Source organism: Stegastes partitus, unplaced genomic scaffold (genome assembly GCF_000690725.1).
Source record: "Stegastes partitus isolate 25-593 unplaced genomic scaffold, Stegastes_partitus-1.0.2 Scaffold8, whole genome shotgun sequence".
NCBI lineage: Eukaryota > Metazoa > Chordata > Actinopteri > Pomacentridae > Stegastes > Stegastes partitus.
In genome coordinates, this window is record NW_007577739.1 from 857574 (window position 1) to 876571 (window position 18998).

Here is an 18998-nt window from a genome sequence, read left to right on the forward strand (position 1 = left end):
TCCCAACTGAAATGTGACAGGAATATTACAGTGATACCAAAAGGCCACTTTAAAGTCAGAGGATCACCTGCTGGGAGTTTGTAGGAATATTACAGGGATGTCAGATTAAAAATACCACACAGCTGATGAAACAAAACAAATATCTTCACCTGGAGCCACACACACTTGATTGCACTGACTTTCTAAGACATGCCATACATGATGCTGTAAGGGGTTTTTCATGAGGATGCTTGTCGTGATGCTGTTATGAACACGGGCTCCTCTGCTCCCCACCGCCGGCTGCAGCCAAGTTCTTCTCCCTGTTTAATTGAATCCAGATACAAAGCATGTGATAGTAGTGACACGCCCCCTAGTGTCTCATGCCTGCCAAGCTGCTGGAGTTTGATAACCTTGCTCTGCGTCCGGGAGCATCACTGAAGGAATGTGAATGTGGATTTGGATGTCCTTTCCTCCTTCGCTGCTAATTGTTGATGCAAGCCCCGAGGGTCTCTCGCATGGTGATCAGGGCTCTTCCCCGGCCTCTTCCGATCTCGGACCCGCGATGATAAGCACGGAGAGTGTTTTGGAGAGTGGGGACCAGCCTTGCATCCGGCTGGAGCCCCTGAAGAGCACGCACTTGCCGGGCAAGGCGACGCCGACCGGTGGCAGCCGCGCCGTCTTCCCGGGCAGCAGCAGCCCCAAAGTGACGGCCAACGGAGTGCACGACATAGAGGACCGGATCCTGAGGATCACCGGCTACTACGGATACAACCCGGGCTACTCCAGTCACAGAAGTGAGTGAAAAAGATGAGAAAACAAAGTGATGCGCTCATTAGTGGGTTTCTTTAACCAGGTGTGAGATGAATTAAAAAGGCAGCATTTGTGGCAACATGTGAAAAAATGTGTGTCCAGATGATGTTGTACAAAAAGAGAAAAACAGATGCTGGTAACAGGATGGCAGAGGTGTGAGGAGGAATGCATGAATCTTGCAAACCTGCCTTGCAAATTGGTTTTCATTTAAAATTAGGGAATTGCACAATCTCCCACCGCAAACAGCTAACTGGGGTTTAATTATGGCTATTAAGGAGCAGCAGGATGTCAATCACTGCCACTATGAGCTGGAGGCTGCGTGATGCTGCTGGTCCATCCATCTCTGAGACACAGTGTTAGAGAGAGAGAGGTGGGGAGGGAGGGAGTAGCAGAGAGGAACACAAACACATCCAACACCACCAGGCAATGCAATTACACAGCAGAGTGTCATGCACGAATTATGCTGCTGTTCTCTAATTCAACTGTAAACTTGATTGTTTGAACTGTGGCCTGATGCCGTCCACATCCATGTAGCTGAAGTCTGCAAACACTCACTTGCACGGCAGCCTCATATGGAAATGTTCCCTCCATAATTAAAAACTATATATTTTCCAAAATGACAAACACCCACAGCTCCTCCTGCGATGCCTGTGAATATTGCCTGCTGTCTCCTGACATGCCTGAGATACGGCGGCGCTTCCACACCTTAAGCTTCTCTATAATTTTCCTTTTTGTCAACGTGCTGTTGATTGGTGGGCCGAGTGCTGTGAGTTTTTTTTTTTTTTTTTGCTGACACTGAGACAATGGCTTTGGATTGGAGGGGAGAGCTGATGGTGCACTTTGCTCGGGGATGATCTTTAAAAACTTGCCCTCCAGTTCTGTGGAAGTGTTGCCAGCACCGGTGGGATTACAACAGGAGAATAAAAAACCAACCACCAGTCTGTGGTTTTATGGTGATTAAACAAAGTGAGCAGGGTTTTTTTTACAAGGCCTGAAGCATTAGTGCTAACAGAGAGTCTCACCTCTGTGTTGCATAATTGGCCTGCTCACTTCATTCTTTACTATAGGGAGGAATTACATGGCACTTATGTTGAATAAACGTCCAGAAAAGTAATAGTTAATCTATATCTGGATACCTTTCACCTCAAGCGAATTGGAACACGTCACGCAACCTCCCCCCCTCTCTGGTTGTTACATAAAAGCTCAACTACAAATTCATGACTTCGAAATACACGTAGAGGAGGGAGATGTACTCTCGAGCCTTCCACCAGAATGTGACACCCTGTGACAAAGTGCATTACCCGTTTAAAAATCTCAAAGGAAAAGGCGCAGATAGAGTCTCATTCAATCAAAAACAGTTCCAGCTGAGGCTCCCTCGGATGAGCTGGGAGCACCTCAATGGGTTTTTTAGACGGAGGCAGAGGAGAAGGGAAATGAGCTCGTCTCTCTCATTAACTGCCTCCTGTTTATCAGGGGTGTCAGTTGCAGTAGATTAAGCATGAATGCAATCAGACATTTCATTTGAGTATTTATCTACCCGTCCAGATTAATCTATTGGAAGAACACCTGATTAATAAGAAGCAACCCAAAAAACTTTAAATTGAAAAACAGACTGAACAGTTCGAGGGCCTTTGAGATAATGACGGTATTGTGAGTGTTTGGTTGTAACGCCGAAAGTGAAACTTCTACTATTGTCTTGTTTGTGCGTTTTGCTAAAAATGCAAAATATAGAAGCCAATTAAAAGTACAGCAGAGTCACTACTGACACAGAGTTAGTTGATATTCACTGGTAGTTAAATGGTTTAAAAGTTTGCTTATTTTATTTATGCTTAAATGTTCAGATTAAGTATCAATCACTTTAGTAAACACTGATATCATGAGGTAAACTTTATGATTTGTGAATCAACAAACAATTTATCTGCAGCTACGTAGAGCTGATTAATCATTTCAGTAATTTTTCAAGCAGAAATCTGAATGTCCTGCAATGACTTAATGTTTAAAACTTGTCACATCTGCTTTGCTTTGTCATTTATAATAGTTAGTATATTAGTTTTTGACTATACGTCTGACAGCATCTGATTACAGTCAAACAAACTTGCTAAAAGACCAAATGATTCATCAATTAAAGGAGAAAGAAATCTCTAGAATATCTAATAATGAAAGTTATTGCTACATGCAGCCCTAGTTTTCCGTTTCCAGGCGTTTGTCCGTCCAATCTCATCGTCTGCTGCACACTGTACCAGGAGGGAAATGAAAGATGGGCTGCTGTCCGTGGTGTCATTCCAGGTGAACGGAGCAGGTGTGGATTGCAACAGCCACAACGAGCCTATAAGAGCGACTGTATCTGGGAGCTGAAGGGTGATTGGATTTGAAGGACGTTTCCCATTTCTCTGATAAAACATGCCATCTGGGGGCCTGTGTTTCTCCGTCTTGCCAAACAAGAGAATTTTGTGCATGCCAGAGTCAACAGAAGGTATTCCTCAGGGCAGCACTTGTCAACACTTTTCCTGCTTGCACAGCTACTAAACACGCTGTTGCTGTCGCTGTCACTGCCACGGAGTCTGACTAAATTGCTAATGCCCGTCTCTCTTTTAGATTAATTCTGAGGGACGGAATCGTAAAAAGTCACTTTGTTTTTGAGCGCTACTCGGCTGTGTGAAAGCGTCACATTCGTGCACTTCTGGTCTGTTTACACTCTGAGTCAAGAATCACATGCCCCTCGAGCTGGCGAGTGTCATTTTTCCATAAAGGATAAGACAAAGGAGCACGTAAATAGAACAGTGGGCTCATCCTGCCAAGCCTATGGGGTAATGATATATTTAGTAAGATCTTGTTGCCAGTTTGCTGTTATTGCCACTTGCCATCTGCGTGGAATTGAGAAGATGCTCCGAGGGGGATTGTGGACTACATTTGAGGACAGGGTCCAGGGTGTGATACATGCGGTGCAGTCACGATATAGTGGCTCACTTAATGCCACTCTAAACGAGTCCCTTTCCCCACTTCATGCACACAACTTCACAACTACTAAAGAGGAAAGTTGAAATGTAATTAAATCAGGAAAAAAGAAAGGGCAGCATACCCGAGCAGCCCTCCTGTTGGACCAGACAACAATGGTGTTTGCAGCATCAGCATCTCCTGGAAAATGTTACACTAATTTGCTGGCTCTTGCTTTAGGAAGCTAATTTAGGGAGAAAAAAAAGAAGTGTGCAGTGCTTCCTCGCTTCCCTGCTGAGTAAATAGGTGCGGGGCAGGAGAAATGGCAGGGACTCGTAGAGGGCCTGTTGTTGTTCACCGCTGGCATCACAGCAACACAGCACTCAGAGGGAAATTATGGAGGAAGGGCAGGAAAGGCAATCATTTCTCCCAGCACAGTGTGTTTTTGTGCGTACAGAGAAAGTCTTGAGACACAGAAGTTGCTTTTGAATCCGTACATGCTGGTGCGATTTCGAGGCCATTAACAGGCAGCGTTCTCGACAGGTGAATCGACCTTTTCTCGCTCAAACATCCTGTATGTGCACATGCTTATTTTGGACTGTCCCGTTCCCATGCCTGCTCACTCTGTGCTATTTATAACCAGGCCAACGAATGGGATATGAGCTTTGCCTGAATGACTCCTGGAGTGCTGTTAGTCTTACGTGCTCCTGGGAACCAGCAGAAACACCCTGCAAGTAATGGATGTAATATTTCTCCACACGGGTTACACAACCTGCGCTCGCACCACAACGCAGTTGGTCAGGCGTTGTGTGGCGGGTTATTAAATATGTTGGTCGGCTCCGGCAATTTTTCGTCGAGATGTTTGTCTTCGAGAATCCAAAGGTAATATTACATAATACAAGAGCTCAATACGTGTACAGATTGCAGCGGCCTTTCCATTCGTGCGTCTCCACAGCAGCGCTTGCTTCAGCAGCCTAACACTGCCCTCTTGTGATCTGTAAGTCCCTTAACAACAGTAGCCAGTGAAATACCCACTACAGCCCACTACATGGAAGTCATAGGGATTATTTGTACGTGAGGGCGCGTGATTTCAGAAATTAATGAATGTAAGGAATAAGTAAAGTCAGTCATGTATTGGCTGATATACAACCAACTTAATAAAGTTCGGACTGGTGCTGTTATCATTGATGCATGTCTGATCCGTGAATCTCTGTGTGTTGAAAAACAGTTCACATACTTTATGGGCACAGATGCTTTAAGAAGCAATTTCCTGGTTTGATTCCTGGCTGTGGACCTTCATGTTTTTTGCCTCATTTCCAGTCTATCTCCATTCGCACTGTCAATATAGACAAACATCCATCCATCATCTATACACTGCTTAATCCTCACTAGGGTCATGGGGGGCTGAAGCCTATCCCAGCTGATTTAGGGACACCTGGACAGGTAACCAGTCTATCACAGGGCTACACTTAGAGACAGACAACCAAGCACACTCACATTCACACCTACGGACAATTTAGAATCACCAATTAACCTCAACATGTTTCTGGACTGTGGGAGGAAGCCGGAGAACCCGGAGAGAATGGGGAGAACATGCAAACTTGTGTCCGGCTGTCCTCATCGGGACGCGAACCGGCAACCTTCTTGCTGTGAGGCAACGATGCTAGCCACCGATCCAGCCCCTAAATGTAAAATCACTTCTCTGAAATCATGAAAACACAAGAAAAAAAAGCTTTCTTTCCAGCTAAAGCTACCTATAAATGTAGCTCCACAACATTTAACATCTGCTAAATCCATCCATCCATCCATTTTCTATACACCGCTTAATCCTCATTAGGGTCGCGGGGGGGCTGGAGCCTATCCCAGCCGACTTAGGGCGAAGGCAGGGGACACCCTGGACAGGTCACCAGTCCATCGCAGGGCTACACTTAGAGACAGACAACCAAGCACACTCACATTCACACCTACGGACAATTTAGAATCACCAATTAACCTCAACATGTTTCTGGACTGTGGGAGGAAGCCGGAGAACCTGGAGAGAACGGGGAGAACATGCAAACTTGTGCCCGGCTGTTGTCATCGGGACGCGAACTGGCGACCTTCTTGCTGTGAGGCAACGATGTTAACCACCGATCCAGCCCCTAAATGTAAAATCACTTCTCTGAAATCATGGAAACACAAGAAAAAAAACTTTCTTTCCAGCTAAATCTACCTATAAATGTAGCTCCACAACATTTAGCAGCTGCTCAATCCCCAGAGGATAAATCCTGACTGTGAATGAGGAACTTTGACACCGTTCCTGGATGACACATTGCTATTTTCAGATGCACCTTTTCACTGTTTTGAACACCACACATTACATTTTTTGAACTTTGATTGTATCGTGGTTGTCTAAAAACCTCGCTACATAAATCTGGGCTGAACTGAGCCTTCAGGCGTTTGAGCAAACTGTCCAGTTTTGCACCTGTACTGCAGTTGGATATATCCACCACTAGGTGTCCTCATCCTCCATTGGTCTTACTACTCAGGATTGATTTGATGGCATGAAGGTGCAGGAACCACACCTGACAGCCAGATATTTATTCAGAGGTTGTCCAGTTCCCGTTTCAGCTAAAATCCCCATCCTGTGTCCCTCTTCTTCCTCCTCTGCTCGTCGAGATGTGATGAGTAACAGAGAGGCGCTAAAGACAAAGAGCCTTCTACTATAAACTGAGGAGCTTTGGGTAATCTAAATGACAAAAGAGTCTGAATGGGTTTAGTGCGTCAGTGTGCACAGGACCCCCGCTGTTGCTATGGAGGTAAAGAGGACGACGCCGTACTATATTGTGTTTTGATCTGCAACACACTCAGATCATTTTGTTATATACGCCCTGTTTCCAGTTAGTGACGCAAAAAAATGTTATGGAAGGTTGGCATTTTTGTTAATTGTTGGGAAAGGTGTGGATTCACCGTATTTCTGAGCTGCTTTTTCTGTCGATTTGTACATTTGTTCATCTGGGACACGATGCTGCTGGACTGTAGAACTGCTGAATAGAAAGAAAAATGTTGAATTAAAATAAATGATTGATGCTTTTCGCTTCTTTTCAGGAACAGATGTGAAAGAAATGAATTCAAAAAAATACAAAACAGCTGTCAGTTTGATTTAATTTGCATTGTTTTAATCTAATGTTAGATGTGAAAGGGAAGGACAGAGTGAGAAACAATCTCCTCAAAACGGTGAGTCCTTGGTCTAATATTTGAGATTGAAGCGAGGCCTCCTGTAGAGCCTGGACTTTAGGTATTTCTCTTAATCGGATAGCGATTAGCATCCCGGGCTCTGCTGACTGGATCGTTTTTCTGTCCTCTCCCCGTCTAGTTGTTGGCTCCTCTCATCAGCAGGGCTATTTTTAAGTTTAACCCTGCTTGTCTCGGTGGATCCATACCCCCGGCTTATCCCCTGCTTACACCTGACCAAGCATTATTCAACCGTGCAGACACGCAGTTAATGCAACATTTTACTCTTATGTCATCACTTAATGCATTTGCATTAGTGTTACACTCAGTCTGCAACGCTAACTGACCACAGGAGAATAAGCCTGCACCGTGGCTTGTCCTAAAACGACAACAGAGAATTGGTTTTTCAAAGAATTAAAGACTACGTTTAAGCGAATAGATTACCAGGGTTTCACTGGAACGTGGTCCTGATTTTATTTTATTTTTTTCCATTGTGAGAATCAGCCAAACAATAACTGTGCTGTTTTCTCTCACAGCCTGAAGAATGCACAGACAAATACTCTGATCTGCTATGCTCTTTGTAGTGTTACCAGAACTTTGGCTGATGAGATGATTGGAAAGTGGAGACAGGCGAGGAAGGGAGGGGCCCAGAGTGATGCTGATATAACTACAGCAATCCTGGAACAAACATCCTGCAAAACAGCACTCATGTCGTCTTCTTAAGCACCAACTTAGACTAAATCCCACCGCATCTGCTGTATTGCATGTTCATCTCGAGTGCTTTCTGTTTCTCATGTTGCTCACGGTGCTACTGTTTGAACCGGTATAGATTTTACCGGGCAGCGCCGCACAGCATCGGCTATATTAGGATGATATTACTGGCTGTTCAGCCTCGCATGTCTGACCCCATACACTAAGCATTGATTGTTGATGTAGAGGCCCGAGCAATATTTAGGTCCATTAAATCTTCAGATAGATGAACCGCGGCTTGAGATAGAATGACTGGAGGGCTTTCCTTGAGATGGAAACTCCTGACCACAGTCCCGAGGCTGACTCACACGGCCCAGACTGACCCTCCTCAAGGTTTTCCCCCGACTGTGGAACAGTGAAGGAAAAAAAGTGTTTAAATCCTTTATTAAAGCAGCAGCATTGTCAATATTTCATGTAAAAATACTCCATTAACGGTGAACATCCTGCGCAGAAATATTTAAGAAGCGCCAGTCGAGTGCTTAGAAGTGAGGAATGACGGGTTAAAGTAATAACACGCAGCACTCCTGGAGAACTTCCTCTTAAGCAGAAGGCCAAATCTATCATAAGTCTTTGCGAAGAAAAGTTGTGAATGTTGCATTTCCACATGTTGAAAAGGAGTTTGCATGTTCTCCCCGTGCAGCGTGGGTTCTCTCCGGGTTCTCCAGCTTCCTCCCACACAGTCCAAAAACATGTTGAGGTTAATTGGTGATTCTAAATTGTCCATATGTGTGAATGTGAGTGTGCTTGGTTGTCTGTCTCTAAGTGTAGCCCTGTGATAGACTGGTTACCTGTCCAGGTGAACCTGCCTTCACCCTGAGTCAGCTGGGATAGACTCCAGCCAGGACTAAGTGGTGTATAGATGATGGATGGATGGAAGTTGTTGAAAAACTCGGCAGTGCTTTAGTGTTATGGATACAGCTATTCCTTTGCAATGTCAAGCTCAATAAACTTTTTGTATTTCTAGTCTTCACGCTTGCTGTCATCAGACGAATTTGATAGAATCTAGGAAGTGGAAAAAGTTCAGTGGAGCGTCATCATCCAAACATTTGCTCCACAGTGCTTGATCCAAATGCTTTTTTCCACCTTTGCTGTGCAGAACCTGAGTTCTTTGGTGCACAGACTGTTGATGTTGGCAAAGCAGAACACGAGTCTGCTCTTCTTGTTTCTCAGTTTCCAAGAGAGGTGATTAATTATCTGAGACTGATTCTTTTTTTTTTTTTTAAGTCGTAAATGTTTTAAAGCCTACAGCACAGAAGAACACAGGTTTGGTACTTTAAAGTATATTGTTCTTGAAACGTTTTGCATCGCTGTACATGTGTAAAATGGAAGCACCGCACAGGTAGCATGTAGTAGTAGCGTGTAGACGTGTGAGGATTGTGCAGACAGCGTGGTCTCCTATCCCACTTCTGAGCACTAAAGTGACCTTTCTGTGTGACTGAATTTACATCCATCAGCTTGTCATGTGTTTGTGCGCACATGGCTTTTGTCTTCTTCTTCATACTGTAGCTCAATTGATTAATGTGGCGGTGGAGGAGGCAACGAAAGAGAGCTCTACTAATAATCTGACTCTCAAGGAGTCGTCAAGAGCAGGAGATGTGCCAAGAAAAGAGAGAGTCATTGGAAGACAGAGGACAAGAGTGTATGGAGAGAGAGAGAGAGGGAGGATGGGAGGAGAGAAGTGAGGAGAGCCTGGTCAGGTAGAAAGAGGAGGGGAGGAGGAAGTGGGAAAGGAGGGGGCGCAGCCAACACAGCATAATTAGCCCGGGCTGCTTGGTTACCTTCCAAACAAAGCTGCTGATTTGTGGAGCAAACGAAGAGGAGGGGAAACGAGACAGAGAGAATAGAGGAGGGGGAGGATAGAAATGAGATGAGGGTAGTGATTGCACCATGCCACACACACTTGAAGCTCAGTCTCCCTTGGAGACAGTGGCAGCGCTGGATCACGGCATGACAGTGCAACAGTAGAGTCTCCACTTCGCTGCACTTCCACTGAGCTATCTCCACTGAGCTGTGTCACTATCCAGACAGACAGTGATAGAGGACCAGTAGCAGTGAGAGCGCTGGGCTGGAGAGGAACCGAGAGTCGGGACTGGAGTGCTGGGAAGAAGACTGAAGAGTTGACAGAGATCTAGTAGGAGGAGGAGGAGGAGGAGGGGGGCAGCGAAGAGTGAGAAGAAGAAGAAGAAGAAGCGGAGGAGTCAGGAGTCTGGGGATGCTCGGAGCTAGCAGGACGAGCTGCTGAGCGTGCAGCAGCAGCAGCAGCAGCAGCCCCGGCACACTTCTACACTCTAACACACAGTCACACACCTTCCAGGGGAGGACATTGTGTGGTGCCCCCAGTGGAGAATGAAGAAGCACTCAGCCCGAGTGGCTCCTCTCAGCTCATACAGCACTCAGGTCCTGACCTGCCCCATCTCTGAAGGTAAACCCAAAGAACCAGAGAGGCCCAAGATGCCATTTATACCTAAACTGTGTGTACATTATGTGTGTGTGTGTTGGCATGAACTACAAAACTGGCAGAATTAGCTCAGACAGGCTGCTTAAAACTATGAAGCGCTGTTGTTTTGTGTGGCCCCAGGTGACATCATGTTGTTTTTCCCATCACATGGAGTTAAATACAGATAGTGTGATATGCTGTGGATGTTTCCTACTTGTGCTGCTTTTACTCGGAATGCAAATCAGAAATTAATATCTTATAAAGACGGCGACGCAAGCAGCCTTTGAGTTGACTCTCCAACAGTTTTACTCCGGATGCTGTAAAGACACATTTGCATCATTTCTAGTCTCCTGATGGCGGAGTTGAAAAGCTAAATGTGTTGACAGGAGGTGTGATAGTAGCAGCATATGTTTGGCTCTTTTTTGGCTCCCGTGAGGCCCAGTACTCATGTTTTTTAAAAAAAAAAGAAGAAGCAAACAGGCCCAAGTCAGCTGCTTTTGCATCCTGCTCGTCTGTCCTCATCCTACTTTTTACTCTCCACTCCACGAGCTCACAAAAAACCTTTTAACTTTCGCAACAAAGATTAAAGCGAGACACGGCTAATCAGCTCCTCATCAGTATCGCATCATCTGACCTATTTCGGATAAAGACTTTGACCTGTAGTACACTGCCTGACAAACACCGCAGACACGACTGTGAGCTTCTTATTGGATTCAGCGGAGCTCCATCAATCAGCGTCGCTGGCATGCAGCGTCAGTGGCGGGGATAAAACACAGAATGGATTGAAATGTGAGGTTCGAGGCAGCATACTGCGTCACACAGAGTGGATGAGCTCCATAAACGGGTGGCAGTAATGAATGAGCCGATGCAGTGCTGTCTTTACTGTAATGAAATGAAAACACCTCCAAAATAAATTAATAAATAAAACATTTCTACTCATTGTGAGCAAACCAAACCTGAATTTAAACACATATAAATGTTCCTTAGGCAGCCCTGTTGTTAATACTGAGATGCATTGTTTGAGTCTGCATTTTAATATCTGTGCATTTAGTCACATTTAAGTTTAAAAACCTCCAGAATTTATAATCTGGTGAAGCTGTTATCCTCACTGTTACCTACCAGAATGATGATCATGATGTAAAAGAACCCCCTCCAGGCTCATACTGCTCAAGTCTGATTACTTTAAGACTGCTCCCCTTGATTCTGAGCAGTTTTCCAAACACTTAACTGAAATTAACCTCAAATCTTTTCTCCCCTCCCTGCTTCACTGAGGTATTTCTCTGTGTTGTTAGCCTGCGTATGGCAGCGATTATTGTTTCCTTTGCAACTTTTTAGCATCAATATTAGTCAGCAATAACACTGTCTGTTATGAGAATACAATTTTGGCCATGAGAGCTACTTTTATGAGGCAGGGGAATAGTAGCGTTATAATATTACTGCATCTTGGCAACAGATCAGCCTGTAGTGGCTTTTACCTCAGGACAGAAGAGCTCTCATCCAACACTAAAAGCTCCAGGTTTTGTCGGCGCTATGAAATATAAACCATCTTGCTCGGTGGATGAAGAAAAGCAGACATAAAGAAAAAAAAAAAAAGGAATGATTTAAAAAGAAAAAGAAAAAAGCTGCCTCTCTCTTGCAGAAATATCAGATCTCATTTTTTCCAGTTAGCAACCGGCAGCCTCATTAGGTTGATTGAGAATCCTCGCTGTGACAGAATGTAATTAGACCAAATCCCCCAATGATCCCGCAGAAACAAAACTGTATCGGTGTTGAGCATTTTGCTTTCACTACATACTGCAAATCTGCTGTCATCTGGGAGGAACTGTGAGGTTAAACGTTTTATCTGAGGCTTTTATCTGCGAGTTTTTTTTGAGGGCATGTTCAGTCTGTAATCAAAAGAGCTGGTTTAAAGAAGTGAGTCTGGCTTCCTCAGTTATTATTATTACTTTTACATTGTCTGGATGCTAAAGGTTTTCATTGCTACTAATAGTCGGAGCAGTTTTTTTGTCACTGAACTATAAGTGGGGATTTTCAGTTGCACTGTAGAAGGCCGGTGGTGTAAAGCAGAGTTGGAGACTATAGTTATTTATGTACACTTTAAGGTCATTTACTTTGGTGTTTTCATGTTGTGCTACTTTCTACTTGACTATTTTTAGCACCACTACATGCGTCTGACAGCTTCAGTCACTGGATGCTTTCCAGAATGAGTCTTCACTTGAAAATGGATGATCTCCTTTTCATGTTTCAGATGTTTATGAGCTGTTGAAGGTTCTGCCAAGGAGTGATTCCCCACTTAAAATCTGCGATGGTCTCATTTAACTCTTTAACTGCTGTAAGCCCAGGAGCTAAATTGATGCAGGATCACAAATATTAGAGAATGCTCCAATAAAAGCAAATAATAAATATAATATATAAATATATATGAAGAGTTAATTTGCAAAAACAGATAACTCCATCTTCACAAACCTTCAGAAAACCCACTTTTCCATCGTCTAATATCAATTAAATCTCTATTTTTGTCATTTCTACTGAGTCAAATCCACTCAACTTCAGTTTGATTGATTTTATCTCAAGCAAACAACAAAAAAAAGTTTTCTTAAAATCTACAAAAATGTAGTTATCTGTTCTCTCGAATAAACTCTTCATATATAAATCTTTTTTCCCCATTTCACGCATTGTCTCAGGAAACCACTGCATTAAACTGTCAACTGTGACTTCATAGAAATGATCGTGAAAAGCAGCCACATCACCAAAATGCTGCAACACACTGATGCATCAGGAATGTAAAATCTGACACCACATCCAGAGTTACCAGAGACCGGTTTCTTGCAGAATGCATCATTTTTACTGAGCACTAAATACATTCAGCTGTCTATAATTTCACTTAAGTAAGATCTTAAACACAGGACTTGCATTAGGGCGTTTTTACATTTGACGTGTATCGATATTTTTATTTTAGATAAAGATCCGAGTGCTTCCTCCGCCGCTGCACTGACGTGACTGTGATTTGACATTTTATAATCACCTGGGTACATTTGTAGCCATCAGTTAAATGCAGTACTCCTGCTGGAGGCCAACTATGATCTCATGCATTCATTAAACTTCTAAAGGAAGTTTGGCAGGACTTTGGAGTTCTTTTATGAAGTCGCTTATTCGCTCACTTTTGATTAAATGTCTGGTGGCATTTTCTCCTCTTTGTGGGGGAATGCAGAGTAGCATCTAAATATTTCAAACAAATGAAAGTGCCACCCGCATTCATCACTTATTTGATTAAAGCGCTGCTGCTCTGCACCACGTGGGCCATTTATTTACTTTTTGGTAAAAATCCACTTTCATCACTCGCGACACTCCCATCGCTTGACATCCTGCTGAGGTCTCTTTTGCAGTTAAAGAAAAGACACTCATATGCAATAATGAGCACTTTTAAAATGCCTTGCTTACTGCAGAAGTGAGACACTACTGGTACAAATTCTCTAGTGATGCTAGTCATGGTGGAAACGGCAGAGTTTCCCGTGCTGAGCTAGCAGAGGGAGCGCAGGCAGCAAGCCCCCGGCACATGTCATCTTTTATTCCTGCCCTGGTGTAAATTGATCACACTGTTGAGAGGTAAAGAACGGATCTGAGCTCTCTCTCTCTCTCTCTCTCTCTCTCTCTCTCTCTCCGGAAATGCGCACACACACACACACACACACACAGCACTTCACATATTATAGAGCACAGTTAAGGTCCACCAGCCACTTACTCCTGCAGTCCATTAGGGCACTGGGCCAGATGTATCATGCGTCACTGGCATAAGATTAAAGTAAGGCCTGTAAAACATCTATCTGTCTGTTTGAATCCTTATGTTCATGTTGCATTATATCCCATAATGTATCACCATCATCATCAGTGTACCAAGGTTGGCGTGACTTTCTGGTGGAATGTCATGTGGTTAGGTTTACTCTTGCTGTCTAGGCATCGGGTTTCTGTGCACACCTGACTACAACGGGTGTACGGTAAATGCTGCATCATGAGGCGACAAAGCTATTTATGACATGCCCAGCCGCCATGCTAACCCGACACATTCGGGACAGAGCCTCGCCTCATGCGTTTGTGCCTTTACAGCAAGAAAGGCAAACTGAGGTTGTGATCACTAAGGACGACTGATCAATAAATGCTTATGTGCTGGACGTGGGCCAGGGACTCATCCTGTAGGCAGCATCACAGTGGATGTACAGGAAACATACAGAGATTTATAAAGTGGGATTTTGTGTGTAGTGTCAAAGTTAAAGCTGCTAAAGTCATGCAGGCAAACATTCAGATGTCACCTGCACATGAAGCATTTTCTCCTCTCGTCTCTCGCCAGGAGAGGATGGCTCAGAGTCTCACGCGGAGACGCCCGGCAGCGAGACCAGCGGAGAGAGCCGGTCCTACCACACATGTACCAACGCGGCGCTGAAGGTGCTGGGCGGTTTGCTGATGGTGCTGTGTGTTTCCTCCTCCTGGGTGGGCACCACTCAGGTGGTGAAGCTGACTTTCCAGTCATTCTCCTGTCCCTTCTTCATCTCCTGGTTCAGCAGCAACTGGAACATCCTCTTCTTCCCCATCTACTACTCGGGGCATGTTGCTACCACACGGGAGAAGCAGACCCCCATACAGAAATTTAGGTAAACTTTCTTAAACATATTATTCATGCATGAAACGGAGCAACATCTGCTTCACCATGGGAAAGAGAATACGTCTCCCTGCTATAGCTATATGGTTATATTTAGCAGACATATTGACATTTACATATATGCCGTTGAGGTCAGTCACCAAAACAAAAATAAATTTATTACCTATTGTAATCCTTTTACCACAGAAGCTCCAGTAGCCGCCACTTTACTGCTCTTTACATTCACTTGGAACAAATTTTAAACCACCGGACTGTCAAGCAACGTGGTCCTCCAAACACTGATGCCGTTGACTCGACCCTCTTGTGGCGTTTCTCTCCAACAGGGAGTGCAGCAAGCTCTTTGGGGAGGATGGAATGACTCTGAAGCTTTTCGTGAAGAGGACAGCGCCCTTCTCCATCCTGTGGACGCTGACCAACTACCTGTACCTCTTAGCCTTGAAGAAGCTGACCGCCACTGATGTCTCCGCACTCTACTGCTGCCACAAGGCCTTTGTCTTTCTGCTGTCGTGGATCGTCCTGAAGGACCGCTTCATGGGCGTTCGGGTCCGTATGAAAACACTAAAAAAATATTACTTGTGAACACTGTGCTGATGTAACCGGTTGCTCTGAATCTCTATCTGCAGATTGTGGCAGCCATAATGGCCATCACTGGTATCGTCATGATGGCTTATGCCGATGGTTTCCACGGTGATTCCTTTGTGGGCGTGGCTTTGGCTGTGGGTTCAGCCTCGACATCAGCCCTCTATAAGGTCAGACTGACAAACATACTGAAGGTGTGACTGTCTGCACCACATCAGCTGCAAGTTTGTTGATGTTTCCTGTAATTCCAGGTGCTGTTCAAGATGTTCCTGGGCAGCGCCAACCTCGGGGAAGTGGCTCATTTTCTTTCCACCATGGGCTTCTTCAACCTCATCTTCATCTCCTGTGTGCCCCTCATCCTCTACTTCACCAAAGTGGAGCACTGGGGCTCTCTGTCCTCGCTGCCCTGGGGGTACCTGTGTGGACTGGCAGGACTGTGGCTGGGTGAGAGCGCACAAACAAAACAAGCATCATGAATTCGTTTAAAGGTCTTATCTATCATTGGTTATTTTTCTATTCCATGCTAATGAAAAACAGAAGCCTAATTTCTAAGTGCTAAAGCTGAAATATTGTTTGTGTTGTCTGGCTAACAGCCTAAAGATATTCAGTTTAATGTGAAATTAGAAGCAACTTATTCAACCCGTGTACTGGGAGGAGGTTGTATCTGTTATAAAAACACAATTAGTGCCATCTTCTGAAGGTTGAACTGAAGAGGTCGCCTAATATTGCTGTGAATAAAACATGTGTAGGAGTTGTTGTGCCTAATTTCTGTTGCAGAGTCACAGCTGAGAACTTTTAAAACAGGTTCAATTAAATCAGCCTCACAGCCTCAGTTTTTTTTTCTTTCTCCAAATTATAGTTTTGATTCGGTGAAAGTAAAAGAATATATATATTTAATGAGGTTTTTCAGATCTTAATTGTGATAAAGAGACTTTTTACATTTCAACATTCTCTGCAAAGTTGTTTATTCGGTTCATTTTTGACCCACAGTTTTTATTTATGGTGGTAACTTTACTCTTTGTGCTGTAGCAACTAAATTTCCCCTTTGGGATAAAAAAAAGGATTTCTATTCTACTGTCAGATGATGCGATGCTGCTGTTTTTCTGACTGAATTTGGAGATGTTTTCTCAGGTGGCAATTATGAAAAGCAACCTAGAGCAGACAGGATTAACAAGACTGAGAAACTACAGTCATGTTAGCGACCTGTGAGGCTGTACTAAAGTCAGCAGCATGCTTACGTTTATTTAGCATTCAGTATTTATGGGATACATCCGCAGAGTATGAGTATGAATGTCTGTGCAACATTTCATGGCAAGCCCAAAAAGAGTTTATATATTTTTGCAAATCTGCCAATGAAGAAGACGATTAATTGATTAATTCTCAACTTCTTCCACAGTGTTCAACATCCTGGTCCATGTCGGTGTGGTGCTGACGTACCCCATTCTCATCTCCATAGGGACACTGCTCAGTGTGCCGGGCAACGCAGGTGAGAGTTCCTTCAAGTGTTCCCTCCAATTTACTGATTAGGCTTTCTTGATTATTATGCTGTAAATGAATATGATCGTGGAAAAGAAAAAAGAAAAGAGAGTAAACGGCCACACAAGCTGTGGTCGTGTACTGAGAGGTCAGCACTTAGGGCCACTGTAGCAAACAGATTACACAGCAAGTCTGCCTCGCTCATCCTGGAAACCCAATCATCAGTGTGCCTCAACAGACCCTGCAACTATCCTCTCGCTGAGGGAGGATCGGGTTGCCAAGGCGACACTAAATGCCTGCAGACAAGTTCTTTTCTTAAACTGCGACGGACTGTATGAAGGTCAGTGGGTTACGGCGAGTCGTCCCAGGGCCCCAGACCGCAAAGACACAGAGGATAAAGTGGATCGCTTGTGCTGATTACAATCTGCATTTGCTCCACTCATCCCCTACAGCCGCAGTGTCCTGTGGTTTATCTTACTTTATGTAATTAATCTCAATTTGTTTTTCTTTGCCCCCCCCGCCACCGTCTTTCCCCTGTCCTGCTCTTTGGCTCCCTCTTTTTTCCCCGTCTGTCTTTTTCTCGCTGCAGCCGTAGACGTCTTGAAACATGAGGTGATCTTCAGCGTGGTGCGCCTGGCAGCCACCTGCATCATCTGCCTGGGCTTCCTGCTGCTGCTGCTGCCGGAGGAGTGGGACTCGGTCACGCTGCGTTTTCTGGCCACCATTGCGGACAAGAAGTCGGAGGAGCACGGCGAGGAGCTCACCGAGTCCAGCGTCAACACTCGGAGCCGCAGTCGAGCGAACGGCACCGTCTCCATTCCCCTGGCGTGACACGGCTGAGCTCTGACGTCAACCTCTGCTAACTCGTGTTCCTCCGGAGAACATCCTGGAGGTGTAGCAGGATGTTCAGTCAACATGGACGCAACAACCAGGAGGACAAGAAGTATCATCTTGAACTTCACTCTGGAGATGTACCTCTGGCTCTGTCACTTCACAGCAGGAGGAGGACTTTTACGGATCATGCAAACTGCAAAGGGTTGAAAGTGTTATTTACTTTCTTGAACTACTTGCCACGCTCCATCCCTCGCACGCACCCAAACCAAGAGCTGACTGGCTTCCCCCTGACATGCTCTGCGGACTGTATTCTGTGAATATAAATATTGGCGGGGCCAGTTTGGCTCAATCTTCTACATATTTATGATATTTATTTAGATCTGTATCGATAAGAGTATTAATTTTAAGTCTTACTAAATAGTATTATATACAAGAATGGCAATTATACTATGCGTAATGTACAGGCTCTTTTGGTTTTATAATAAAAGACTGAAAACCCTCATAAAAGCAGCGTGTCGCTGGTCTAAATCAATTCTGTGCAAGTTATTTAATGACATTTTCGAAATGTGTTCGATTTGTGAGCCATAACTTTGTCAAATGCGTCTGAATTTACACAGATGCATACATTGCTGGACGACTGCAGCTGCCATCGTGTCCTCAGGATACTGGAAGCTCAGCCAAGATGGTCTAGAACAGCGGTTCCCAAACTTTATGAGCCACGACCCCCAAGAGAACATCAGTTTGTGTTCGTGACCCCCCAGTTTGAATTTTTAATACGTCATGAGTAATAACTTAATGAATTAAGGTGTTAAAAATTAATGTGTTAACTCCACAAATTAATCTCTTTACATTAACACATTAATTAATTAATGAATTGAATTTATTTTGAACAAACGAAAGGAAAAAATGTATAAAAACAAAAGAAAATCATTTTAAAAATAGTAAAAAAGAATAAAAAATATCACATAATCAGATCATAATATTAACAAGTTTGAAAAAAGAGTGGGAAGAAGCATACACTTTTAATTTTGACAGCCCTTATACACATTTATTTGATAAATGTAGGCTTTATTTTTATTTCTTTATTTATTTTACAATGATCTGGTGACCCCTTGAAATTATCTTGGGACAACCATGGGGGTCCCGAGCCCCAGTTTGAGAACCACAGGTCTAGAAGTACAAGAAGAGGAGCTTAGTACTATCAGTATCCAGAGGTTTAGGACACTGAATTAGATGTAGTGGGTAAGTTAACTTGCTACGATTAAAATACACATTATACACCTCAGACTGTTGGTGTGGATCAGAAAGAACACTGCAAAATATAAACAGTAG

General features: G+C 44.1%; 1 protein-coding gene across 1 annotated transcript; it reads left to right on the forward strand.

The window, feature by feature from the left end:
* The first annotated feature begins 541 nt into the window (after positions 1-541).
* On the forward strand, positions 542-17999 carry slc35f4 (solute carrier family 35 member F4). Its single transcript, XM_008283284.1, has 7 exons — positions 542-773; positions 14469-14769; positions 15101-15320; positions 15401-15526; positions 15608-15800; positions 16753-16842; positions 17422-17999. Exons 1-7 carry the CDS (start codon positions 542-544, stop codon positions 17661-17663), a joined length of 1404 nt encoding a protein of 467 aa, XP_008281506.1. The 3' UTR covers positions 17664-17999.
* Positions 18000-18998: the final 999 nt, after the last annotated feature.

Bases quoted from the DNA above. Each gene is read 5' to 3' on its own strand.
- slc35f4 (XM_008283284.1), top strand. From the start codon at position 542: ATGATAAGCACGGAGAGTGTTTTGGAGAGTGGGGACCAGCCTTGCATC. The intron at 15,321-15,400 runs GTCCGTATGAAA...CTCTATCTGCAG, and splicing joins ACCGCTTCATGGGCGTTCGG to ATTGTGGCAGCCATAATGGC. The intron at 15,801-16,752 runs GTGAGAGCGCAC...CTTCTTCCACAG, and splicing joins ACTGGCAGGACTGTGGCTGG to TGTTCAACATCCTGGTCCAT.